The 12,833-nt window shown below is 39.6% G+C and overlaps 1 protein-coding gene across 4 annotated transcripts in view; it reads left to right on the plus strand.

The window, feature by feature from the left end:
* The window catches only part of SLTM (SAFB like transcription modulator), a 70,986-nt gene extending 58,870 nt beyond the window's left edge, over positions 1 to 12,116 (plus strand). For all 4 annotated transcript variants that reach the window (XM_075857935.1, XM_075857939.1, XM_075857936.1 and 1 more), the window contains 5 exons: positions 1,170 to 1,334; positions 8,796 to 9,104; positions 9,506 to 9,641; positions 10,722 to 10,870; positions 11,042 to 12,116. In XM_075857935.1, the coding sequence (XP_075714050.1) occupies positions 1,170 to 1,334; positions 8,796 to 9,104; positions 9,506 to 9,641; positions 10,722 to 10,870; positions 11,042 to 11,144 (862 nt within the window). In that variant the 3' untranslated portion in view covers positions 11,145 to 12,116. The remainder of the gene's footprint in view (positions 1 to 1,169; positions 1,335 to 8,795; positions 9,105 to 9,505; positions 9,642 to 10,721; positions 10,871 to 11,041) is intronic.
* Positions 12,117 to 12,833: the final 717 nt, after the last annotated feature.

A 12,833-nucleotide genomic window follows, 5' to 3' on the forward strand; every position in this document is an offset into this window, starting at 1 on the left:
GTGAAATAAAGATTAATAAAAAGTACAGTAAAAAAATCAATTTTTTTCCATAAAAAGTGGTTTTATTTAGTAAAAGTGTAAAAAAAAAAAAAAGTACACATATGTGGTATCGCCGCGACCGTAATGACTCCATTAATAAAGTTAATATGTAATTTAAACCGCAAAGTGAACACTGTAAAAAAAAACGCAAAAAACTATGGCGAAATTGCAATTTTTTTCCATTGCCCCCCAAAAAAGTCAGAATAAAAATGAATCAATAAGTCCCATGCACCCCAAAACAGTACCAATCAAAACTACGTCTCGTCCCGCAGAAAACAAGCCCAAAAAATTACTACATTGATGGAAAAATAAAAAAATTACGGCTCTTGGAAAGCGACAATGCAAAAGCAAATAATTTTAGTTCAAAAGTGTTTTTATTGTGCAAAAGTCGTAAAACATAAAAAAAACTCTACATATGTGGTATCGCCGTAATCGTACCGACCCATAGAATAAAGGTAACATGTTATTTACGTCGCATAGTGAACGGCGTCAATTTAAAAACGCATAGAACAATGGCGGAATTTCAGGTTTTTTTTATAATCCCCCCCCCCCCAAAAAGGTTAATAAAAGTTAATATAAAAATTATATGTACCCAAAAATGGTGCCATTAAAAAGCACAACTAATCCCGCAAAAAACAAGTCCTCATACAGCTATGTAGACGAAAAAAATAAAAACGTTATAGCTCTTTGAATGCGACTATAGAAAAACTAATAAAATAGCTTGGTCATTAGGGCCTAAAATGGGCTGGTCACTAAGGGGTTAACATATTAAAAAAAAAAATTGTGATGACATTGTTCCTTTTAACCGTGTGAACATATCCTTAGAGTTATATTGTGCGTCACAGGCACACAGGAGCCGCTGTTAGCCAAGCAGTCAGTCCAGCTGACTTGTGGATTCCGCTTACAGCAGCAATACGCAGCTTCAATGTTTAGTGGATATGTAAAAGCTGAGGTGCTAAAACGAAATCACATTTTTAATGTGGGGGGGCGCAATTATCTGTTCGTTTACTATGTAATTCAATGCCCTGCTGCCTTATTTTTTATTTTTTTTTAAATCCTGGGTAACCCCTTCAACACTTTACACCATACATCTTGTATGTATGATTATTTTTTTTTCTTCTCTCCCATAGAAGAGATGATAACTTCTGGGGTGAAAACAAAAAAATGAATCTGGATACGGATTCCCGCTTTAATCAAGGATCTGAGTATAATAGACCGCAGCCCAGATTCAATGACTTTGATATGCGAGATCGGGGTCGGTATTCAGAGGGTTCATCTGCATCATCTTTCGAAAGGTAAGTGTTCAAAGTTAATATATATATATATATATATATATATTTATATTTATATTATGTTTTTGTGTGCACCTTCTAATGTTTAATTTTTTCCATTAATATCATTTGGGACACTTCAATCCGTGGCACTAGGATTTGGAGATATCGTAGGAGAGTCTTGGCCATACCCCCCCCCCCTCTCCCCCACTAACACTGGTTTTAGCCCAGTGTACGTGGGAGGGAGACATAACCTGAATGAAACAGCACACGGCCCTATTTATTTCAGTGGAGCATTTCACACGTGTGCGTTTTCAGCAAGTGTCTGTTGTTTTCACGCACCTAGCCGCCCATTGACGTCAATAGGTGTGTGAAAACCACGGACGCACATCTGGGAGGGTTTCTCTGTACTGTTATCTCTTCCCTCCTTTTCTGCTAAAATCCAGTGTTCACTTTACCTGAGATGTTTTTAACGGCGTGGCTTTTTAAGCTGCAGGTTTGAAGCCACGATTAATCCAAACAATGTTAACGTCCAGGAAATCTTAACCTGTCCAGGTGTACCATCACACGTGGAAGGCCTGTTTCCACTGGCATGAACAACGCAGTTTTCATCCCATGGAATGTTCACCTAAGATACTGCCTTTCCGGCCATCGGGTCTTAAAGAGGCTCTGTCACTAGTTTAGTAATGCCCTATCTCCTAGCTAATCTAATAGGCGCTGTCACACCGATAATAGTCAAAATTGTGTCCCAAAAATTATTTTAGAAGTTGAGCTTTTTTTCTAAATATGCAAAGGAGTCTGTATTAGACTACTGGGCGGTAACCGAAGCGATTCTCCTGAGGTGGAGCTACCTCACAGCCTCTGATTCTGTCCAATCAGCATCAAGCTGCTTCGCACACATTGTCAAAGACTGAGGCTGGAGAAAAGGGGGATCACTACAAACAACCATATCTCGGGCTGTGGACCACCTAGAAGAGCGGTTCAGAGTGGTGGCATATGAAAGAGGAGATTCTAATCTTTCATATGACACCAGGTTCACCGTTCTAGCTGTGACACAACTGGAGATATCGCCAGTTGAATACAGTCTGGAATGGAAGCTGTATCATATATGATCACACTGTTTTTATACCACCCAGAGTGAAAAGAAAATGTCACCTCCTATTTGGCTCTTAGAGAGAAATTTGCATACTTAGAAGAATGCTCATAAACAAATCACACTAGTTCTCAGCAGCAAAGCGCCTATTAGATTAGGAGATAGGGAAATAATAAACTAGTGACTGCCGTTTTAAGCAAGGACTTGGATGATCTCTTAACCCCTTCAGGACTGAGCCTGTTTTGGCCTTGTGGACGCAGGCGATTTTTTCAAATCTGACGTGTCACTTTATGTGGTAATAGCTTGGGAATGCTTTTACCTATCCAAGCGATTCTGAGATTGTTTTCTCGTGACATATTGTACTTTACGTCTGTGAAAAAATTTGGTCGATAAATTCTGTATTTATTTATAAAAAACACCAAAATGTAGAGAAAATTTGCAAAAAATTGCATTTTTCTAAATTTGAATGTATCTGCTTGTAAAACAGACAGTAATACCACACACAATAGCTACTAGTTAACATCCCCCATATGTGTACTTTATGTTGGCATCGTTTTTTGAACATCCTTTTATTTTTCTAGGACGTTACAAGGCTTAGAACTTTAGCAGCAATTTCTCACATTTTCAAGAAATTTCCAAAACCTATTTTCTCATGGACCAGTTCAGTTCTGAAGTGGCTTTGAGGGCCTTATATATTAGAAACTCCCCATAAATCACCCCATTTTAAAAACTTCACCCCTCAAAGTATTCAAAACAGCATTCCGAAAGTTTCTTAACCCTTTAGGCATTTCACAGGAATTAAAGCAATGTAGAGGTGTGATTTACAAATGTAATTTTTTTTGCAGAAATTAATTTGTAATAGAAAAATTTCTATAACACAGAAGGTTTTACCCGAGAAACGCAACTCAATATTTATTGCCCAGATTCTGCAGATTTTAGAAATATCCCACATGTGGCCCTAGTGTGATAATGGACTGAAGCACCGGCCTCAGAAACAAAGGAGCACCCAGTGGATTTTGAAGCCTCCTTTTTATTACAATATATTTTAAGCTCTAAGTCTGGTTTGAAGAGGTCTTGTGGTACCTAAACAGTAGAAACCCCCAAAAAGTGACCCCATTTTGGAAACTACACCCCTCAAGGAATTTATCTAGTTGTATAGTGAGCATTTTAACCCCACCGGTTTTTTGCTGAATTTATTGGTGCTAGTCTGTGAAAATGAAAATCTACATTTCTTCTGAAGAAACATAGACATTTTTAATTTTTGCAAGGAATAAAGGAGAAAAAGCGCCCCAACATCTGTAAAGAAATTTATCCTGATTACGGCAATACCCCATATGTGGTCATAAACTTACATTTGAACGCATTACAGCCCTCAGAAGGGAAGGAGCGCCATTTGGGTTTTGGAGCTCAAATTTTGCTATAATGGTTTTCGGTGCCATGTCCCATTTGCAACGCCCTGGAGGGACCAAAACAGCAGAAACCCCCCAAAAGTGACCCCATTCACTATCAGAATCCAAGAGAGCAAATGCCTCTTCAGTGGTATATAACTTGCGTGCCATTTTTTACGTATTTATTTTTTTACTTATTTTTTGTAACAGTTTTAATAAAAGTAACAAAGAAAAAGTCCACTAATCCATTGATCAATAAATTTATGAACAACCCTAAGGCCCTGTTCACACAGAGTTTTTTTACGAGTTTTTCGGCGCGGAAACCGCTTTCCGCAAAACATCAAAAACCGCCCAAAAATTTCTCCCATTGATTTCAATGGGAGTTGGACGAGCTTTTTTACCGTGAACAAAAAAAACGCATCGCGGTAAAAAGAAGCGGCATGACCTATCTTGAGGCGGTTTCCGCCTCCAAAACCCCATTTCAATCAGTCAGAAGGGTAAAAAATACACCTCGACGAATGTTTTGGCGAGTTTTTGTCAAACCACTGTGCAAAAAACGTCTGGAGCAGTTTTTGCAAGAGGAATTTTCCTCCTGCAAAAAAACTCAGTGTGAACACAGCCTAACAATGAATCAATGTATTTAGAATTTACATACAATTTAATTTTTTGACGTGTAAAATATATGAAGAGATTTATATAAGTATATGTGTGTATACGTATATATTACATGTACGTATATATCTATATGATGTTATAGATATGTAACATCCCTAATTATTAATTTTTAGTATTAACAAATTTTAAATATATGTCTATATATAATATATATATTACGTGTGTGTGTGTGTATGTATATATATATATATATATATATATATATATATATATGTATGTATATACACACACACACACACACACACACACACACACACACACACACACACACACACACAGCCCTAATTGATTACTAATTAACTGTCCTAGTCTGAGTACTATCTACCTAACAGACTACCTAAACTATAACTAGCTGCCTACACTAAACTATCTATGTGGAGGTGGTTTTGTGTGTTTTTACAGTCGGTGTGTCTTTATAGGAGACACACAGCAGTTGCTCGGCACAGTGCTTCTTCTCCCCCACTGTCTCAGAACGATCTGACAGGGAGGGAGGAGAAACATTGTAACGAACAGCACAGAAAGTTTGTTGCTGCAACAAACTTTGCTGTGAACACCATGATGGCTTTATCATGGTGATCACGTCATCAGGACCGACACCAATCCGGTCCTGATGTCTTCTCTCAGCACTTAGGCTGCTAGTAGCAGCGTGTGCTGAGAGATTCAGAGCACAGGGAGAGCGCTGTGCACTCTGTTCTGGCACCACGTGAATTAACGGGCTGCAGGAGAAAAGCCCAGCACGGCAGCCCGTTAATCTACGTGGGCTGGTCGTGAAGGGGTTAAGGGTCTGCTCTCTGCTCTGTCTATCCTTTTTCATCCTTAGACTTTTCTGCAAAGAGTAGCTAAGGCTTCGTTCACATGTGCGTCAGGGCTCCGTTCAGGCGTTCTGTCAGCTTTCCGTCAGAACCGAACTGTAACTGAAACCATAGGTTTCCATTGATTTCAATAGTGACCGATCCGGTGCAAATGGTTTCCGTTTGTCTCAGTTGTGCAAGAATTATGTCGTTTTGACGGAATGAATAGCGTAGTCAACGGTATTTATTCCATCAAAATGACGGAATGCTTGCACAACTGAGACAAATTGAAATCATTTGCACTGGATCCGTCACCATTGAAATCAATGGTTATGCGGTTTCTGTCAGGGTTTCGTTCATAGGTTTTCCTGACGGAACCCCTGAACAGAGCCCTGACGCAGATGTGAACGATGCCTAATCTTTTCTGTCATTCAGACATCCCAATAATCCTTGATCTTACCTTTGTACTGTGAGCTCTTCAGGTATCGCCTTTTGAACCCTTGTGTAAATTTAGCTGCGTCTCTGTTCATGGAACGTTTTCCTTGTGACTATTACGTCTTTCAGGCAGGTTTTAGAATTGGCTACTGTATCCAAATTACGGTGCTTCAGACAGCTGAGCGTTAGTCAGGTTGTATGGGTGTTTTTTCATTTCTTCTTTCCCACTCTCGGAGACTGCTTTAGCACCTCTAAATGTGCTGTGTCCCCAATGATATTAACGAGAAAATTTGGATTTTTGTCAAATCTTTTCTCATTGATTTCATTTGGGGACACATAAAAAGCAAGAGGCTAGTGGAATCTATGCCCAAGACAGTTCTGGTTGGCAGTTGTTGTGGTTTTTTCCCCCTTCCGGGATCGTGGACGTGTTTGCGTCGTTGTCTTCTCTTACTACTTCTGTACAAACTGATTTAAACCCTTCCCGACATTTGACATATCCATACGCCAAAGTCTGGTAGGGGAAGTGGATCGGGCTCAAGGAGTGAACCCGCTCCATACGATGCGGGTGTCGGTTTTTTTGTTACAGCCGACTCTTCAGAGTAACGAGCGGCATCGCGCTCGAGCACGATCCCGCTAGTTTAACTCGTTAATACGGTCAATAACGACTGCAGCATTTAAATAGTTAAAAAGAGGGGGGCGACCCCCTCTAACTGCTCATCGTGCCCCCTGCAACACAATCGCGCGTGGGGCGATGGTTTCTATGGCTTCCTGGAGGCTTAATGTTTTAATAGTGGTCTGTCAGAATCACGATATACTGCAATACATTAGTATTGCAGTATATCGTGCAAGCGATCTAACGATCGCTGGTTGAAGTCCCCTAGGGGGACTAATAAAAAAAAAAGTAAAAATTGGTTAACTCCTTAACGCCGAAGGACGGATATATCCGTCCTCAGCAGCTGCTAGTTCGCGCAGGAGGACGGATATATCCGTCCTGTGATGGCGCGGGTACTGAGACTGTACCCACGCGATCAGCGGCAGGAGCACGGCTGTTATACACAGCCTGGCTCCTGCTGCAACTGCCGGAATCGAAGCGCGCGCCGATTCCGGCAGTTTAACCCATTAAATGCCGCTGTCAATAGTGACAGCGGCATTTAATGTGTTTGACAGAGGGGGGAGCTCCCTCTGTCACCCGATCAGCGCCCCCGCAAACAAATCGCGGGTCGCCGTCGGGTTTCCATGACAGCCGGGGGTCTAACAAAGACCCCCAGGTCTGCCTTCAGCATCTGCCTGTTAGGCGATGCCGGAGGCATGACCTAACAGATTGCCTGTCAGTTTTACACTGACAGGCAATAATGCTCTGGTATACGAAGCATACCAAAGCATTATATATGCGATCGGCACATCACATAGTGAAGTCCCCTGGTGGGACTAAAAAAAAAAAAATGTAAAACAGTTAAATAAAGTTTGTGACAAAAATAAATAAATAAATAATTACAGTCAAAGTCAAATAAAACTACTTTTTTGGCCCAAAAAGTGGTTTTATTTAGTAAAACGGTCAAATCAAATCACACATACACATATATGGTATCCCCGCGATCGTAACAACTTGACCAATAAAATGAACATATTAATTAAACCGCCAGATGAACGGCGTCCAAAGAAAACGCAAAAAACAACGTCAAAATTCTCTCTTCTCCCATTCCCCCCATAAAAAATAAAATAAAAGTTAATCTATAAGTCCTATGTACCCCAAAATAGTACTAATGAAAACTACACATTGTCCCGCAAAAATAAAGCCCACATACGACCACATCGACGGAAAAATAAAAACGTTACGTCTCTTGGAATGCGGCGATGCAAAAACAAGTAATTTTTTTCTAAAAGGGTTTTTATTGTGCAAACGTAGGAAAACATATAAAACCTTTACATATTTGGTATCCCCGTAATCGTGCCGACCCATAGAATAAAGTTAACATGTTATTTACGCTGCATAGTAAACGGCGTAAATTTATAACGTGAAAATTAATGCTGGAATAGCTGCTTATTTTCAATTCTCTCCTAAAATAAAGTTAATAAAATTGAATCAATATATTATAAGCATCTAAAAATGGTACAATTACAAAAGACAACTCGTCCCGCAAAAAACAAGCCCTTATACGGCTATGCCGACGGAATAAAAAAAAAGTTACGACTCTTGGAATGCGACCGTGAAAAAACAAAAAATAATCCTTGGTCATGAACGTGCAAAATGGCCCGGTCATTAAGGGGTTAAATAAAGTTGTGGTGTTTTCTTGTGTAAAAAAAAAATAAACATTTTCCCCCTAGAGCATAGTAAAAAAATAAATATACATAATTGGTATCGCCGCGTCTGTAAAAGTCTGAACTATTACAATATATCATAATTTAACCCGCACGGTGAACGCCGTAAAAATAAAAAAAAATAACGCCAGAATGTCTATTTTTTGGTCACCTCATCTCCCACAAAACGTGAAATAAAAAGATCAAACCGTCGCATGTACACCAAAATGGTATTAGAACTACAGCTTGTCCCGCAAAAAATAAGCCCTCATACGACTTAATTGACAGAAAAATAAAAAAGTTATGGCTCTCGGAATTTGGCGACACAAAATAAATTTTCTTTTTTACACTTAGGTTTTTACTTGTAAAAGTAGTAAAATAAAGAAAAAACTTTATTCTGTGGGTCAACTTTTTTTTTTTTCATTTTCTACCCCACAAATAATTTTTTCCCAGTTTATTAGTACATTATACGGCAAAATAAATGGTGCTACGAGAAACTACAACTCGTCCCCGAAAAAACAAAGCCCTCATAGTACTATATAGACGGAAAAATAAAGACGACATGGCTTTTGGAAGGTGGGGAGGAAAAAATGAAAATCTGAAAAAGATCTGCGGCGGGAAGGGGTTAAGCCAGTGTGTCTGCGAGGGTAATGGCGTGCCTGGGCGAATCAAAGACTTTCTTACCTAGTGTCAGCGGCTTATACTCTGGTGCTGTGTCCGCCAATGAATTCAACAAAAACAGTTTTATGGGGAGTACAAAAATTAAATTTAGTTATTTTTGTTTGTTAATATTTTTATTTTTTAGACGTGACCGTTTTGTGAACCAAGGGGATGCCAAAAAGAACTTTAACAAGAATTTCAGTGATTCGAGAAGAAATGAGCCAGCACAGCCACGGAATGAGCCACGTGACACAGACCGGAGAGATCGGGATGAACGAAGGCCAGTAGGTATCGACAGACCAGGTGCAAACAGATCCGAGGGCCAAGTTCATGATAGAAGACTGAGTAATCCAGATATTCAGCATGGACGTCCTCAGAGAGATTCTGCAGGAAAACCAATACGGTCAACTAACTGGAAAGAAGGAGGAATGGGAACAGATAAGCGGGAAGCAAGGTACTTCACATTTAAGTTGGAAACCACTGTCAATATCTATATGGCACGTTCTTTCTTGTTCACAGTGTTCTTTTTGGAACATTTTGATTATAAAGTTGTTTTCCGCCAAGCTGTATCCTGCAAAAGGGAGGCCTTAAAATGCTGCCTATAAATAATTTTTATTTTTTTCTAATAATTGCTTTATTAAAGATGCACTCCAGGGGAAAAAAGAGCGAGAGATTATATATTCATACTAGGACTCTGCTCACACGGGTGTCACTGCTTAATTTTTCAACTGCTTAATTTTTCAACTGAATCCACGACCGATCTATTCTATTTATTTTTTTAAATTTCCCTCTTCCCCTAATTGACATGAGGGGTTTGTCAGGTTTTATTGTTGTAAATTGTTGTTCCTTTAACAGAACTGACAGACCTGGACGAGATGCACCTGGTCATTCTGCCAGAGGTGGGCATGGTAATCGTGGTGGTAAATCCGGCTATAGTGGCAGAGATGGTGATCGGGGCGTAATTGTGGGAGACCGTGGAAGCGCTGGACAAGTACGTATTTTGTGTATTTCAACATTAAGAGAACGTTTATTCTCCATTTATGTTAGATAAAATTAATATTTGGAAATATGTTTTTAAACTCGTTGCCAACAGGGTGAGCTTAAGGGCGGATTCACACGAACGTGAATTGCGTCCGTGCAGTCCGCGTGGTTTTCACGCAGCTCTCATGGACCAATAGAAGTATATGGGGCCGTGCAGAGAGGTGCGTGATTGTCACGCCGCGTTGGTCCGCTGCGTGACATGCACGACATGTTCTATATTTGTGCGCGATTCGCACATCACGCACCCATTGAAGTAAATGGGTGCGTGAAAACCGCGCATGCCGCACGGAAGCACTTCCGTGCGAACTGCGTGATTCGCGCAACAGCTGTCAAAAGGATGAATGAAAACCGAAAAGCACCACATGCTTTTCTGTTTACAAACATCCACATGGCGTGTCATAATGATGGCGGCTGCGCGAAAAGCACGCAGCCACGCATCATATGCTGCTGCCACACGGAACTGTTAAGTGGCTTTTGCGCAGGCAAAGCGCCGCGTGTTTTGCGTGCGCAAAAACGCCACGCTCGTCTGAATCTACCCTAAGTGTGAGGTGCTGTAAATGTACATTGCCTTGTCAGCCATCTACGGGATTAGAATCCTGATCATGGCTGTTTTTAATTGTGTTGATTTTTGTCTAAGTCCCTACTGGGTTAGGGAAAAATACCCTCCATGTTTTTAAAATGCAACAAAAGCGAAACGCTAAGTGCAGTTGCGCTCGACCGAGATTGGGCCGTGAAAAACGGTCCGAGTTTCGGCTAGATTTCCTGGCCAGACCACGGTACAGGTGAACAGGACTCATGCCATCATATACATTTTAGCTCTTTTTTTTTTTTCTTGCGCTCTTTCGCTCGCTTTCTCTCTTTTGCGCGCGATCTCACAAAAAAAAAAAACCTCAAACAAGTATTTGAAGTAATAACTGCCAGGACCGCCACTTAAAAAAACAAAAAAAACAATAATTCTTTAGGGGATTGAGGCCAAAAATTCAGGACTTCAATACTTTAACACCTTAACCTACCGAAGTTTGTTTTCTAGCACTATAATGAAGGAAGACCTATTGGCCCTGGACGTGACCATGCTGGGCCAAGAAAAGAATGGCATGGCCCCAATACACAGGGCAGTGGATATGATGGCAGAAGGATACCAGATGGTCGTAGTGGGGGCATGATGTCTTCACATTCCAGGTATGTTATTCAAATCTAGGGACAAACTGAAGTGTTTTTAACTTAGAAGATATGTATGACTTTACACTGAACTACAGGCCTCTAAAGGTATAAACAGCTATAGTTTGCTTAGCGTCTAAATATAGTGCAGTTTATTAATGGTTTTTTTTCCCTCCCTTTTGACTATTCCAGTAATTCTGCAATCGACAGAGTTGTACAGATGCCAGGATCTATTCCGCAAGGAAGTGGTTCTGGATTCAAGTCCTATAAGGGAGCACCTCAAAGAAGATATTAAGATTCCTGTTATCCGTGTTTCGATATAACTTATTCATTTGTTATATACCTTACTAAATTTAACAGGGCTTTAAAACAGTAAATTGCCCTGCTTTGTGTTCGGGTTTTTTTAAATAAAAAAAACAATTTATTTTTTTTTTTTTTTTTTTTTTTTAAACAGGATTTTTATTGGTGGATTTAACTTATTGTATGAAATCAATCTGTATAATCCCACTGGTGTATAAATAATGCAGACTTCATTACAATGAGACAATTTCATTAATTAGGAATACAGACAAGGATAGCTAATAATATCCAGTACAGACTTGTGAGTTCCTTTACCTTTGTCATGTGGTCATACAGGTTATATGGCTATTTCTATACAGTTAAATTTAACTTCATGGAGTGAACGAACCACTGTTCATGGGACTGAGTCTTAAAGCCGGGTTCACACATGGCAGTCAAAATGGGATTTTGTGAATCGTGGCAAAATGGCTGACATGGCAAAAAAAATGCAATTTGCCTCCCATGTGAACCCAACCTTTTCATTTGACTGGTTGATCTTGCTTTTAAAATGTGAAAAAAAAAAAAAAAAAAAAAAAAGAATAGAAGCCTAAATTGACACCTTCTGTTCTTATTTGATGTAACTTGGGCTTTTATATACACAATCAATATTATAAGATGAAACTAAGTATGGCACAGTTTTTCTATTAGACTTTTTTTTCCTCTCCCCTTCTCCAAATTGTGTGTAATATATAAGTAGATCGTTTTTTGCTTTTTTTTTTTATAGTTAAGTCCCGAAATGATAATTGTAGTATTTTATTTGCCAAAAAAAAAAGTTTTTTTGCTCTTTGGAACACATTTATTGTTTGTGAATTCAGAACAGAAGGTGTCTGGGTTTTTTCCATTATTTTTTGTCCCCCTGCCCGTTCCCGTTACCTTGATGTGTAGTTCACTTTTAGGTGGTAAAATAAACAGGTTTTTTTTTGTTTTATGTGTGTTTTGGTTCTTTTTAACATGTTAATATATAGCATTGATGATTAACAATATTGTATGCCCCAAATAAGCGATGCTTAAGAAAAATCCTGCAGTTTGTAGATAATCTCCTGCAGGACCCCAGTCAATGCCAGAATTAACCCCATCCTGCCCTGCGCTACAATAGGATATCCTAGTACGGTGGTTCGTGGGAACGGTAGTGCGGCCACAGGAGCTGAGCCTGCGCCACCACTTTCGGGTGCCGTTAGTATCATACTGCCTACACCCCACTCAAACGGCTTGGATCAGAGAACTCTGATCCCAGCCATTTAACCCTTAGATGCCTCTGTTAATAGAGATGTCAGAAACCTCTTACGTCCATTGGCAAACGCGCACACGTGCCTCTGAGCCATTTTTTTAGGCTCCCAGCTGACTATTAGGCCTCATACATAACGTTGCCATACAGGACTATTGAAATGTGTCATAGAAACGGTCAAGGGATTGCATGTTAGTCCTGAAAAGGGACTAAAAAAAATAAAATAAAAGATTTATAGAACTTTTATTTATTTATTTTTTTCCCCCTCACAAAATGCCTTATGGTACAAATGTACCATTACACATTTTGTATCGCCGCATCCGTAAAAAAACCATACGAAAAAGGAAAACACTTATCCCGTGAGGTGAATGCTGTAACGAAAATCTCCTCCCTATATCTTCAAATTAATGAGTTCTATGT

Source organism: Rhinoderma darwinii, chromosome 3 (genome assembly GCF_050947455.1).
Source record: "Rhinoderma darwinii isolate aRhiDar2 chromosome 3, aRhiDar2.hap1, whole genome shotgun sequence".
NCBI lineage: Eukaryota > Metazoa > Chordata > Amphibia > Anura > Rhinodermatidae > Rhinoderma > Rhinoderma darwinii.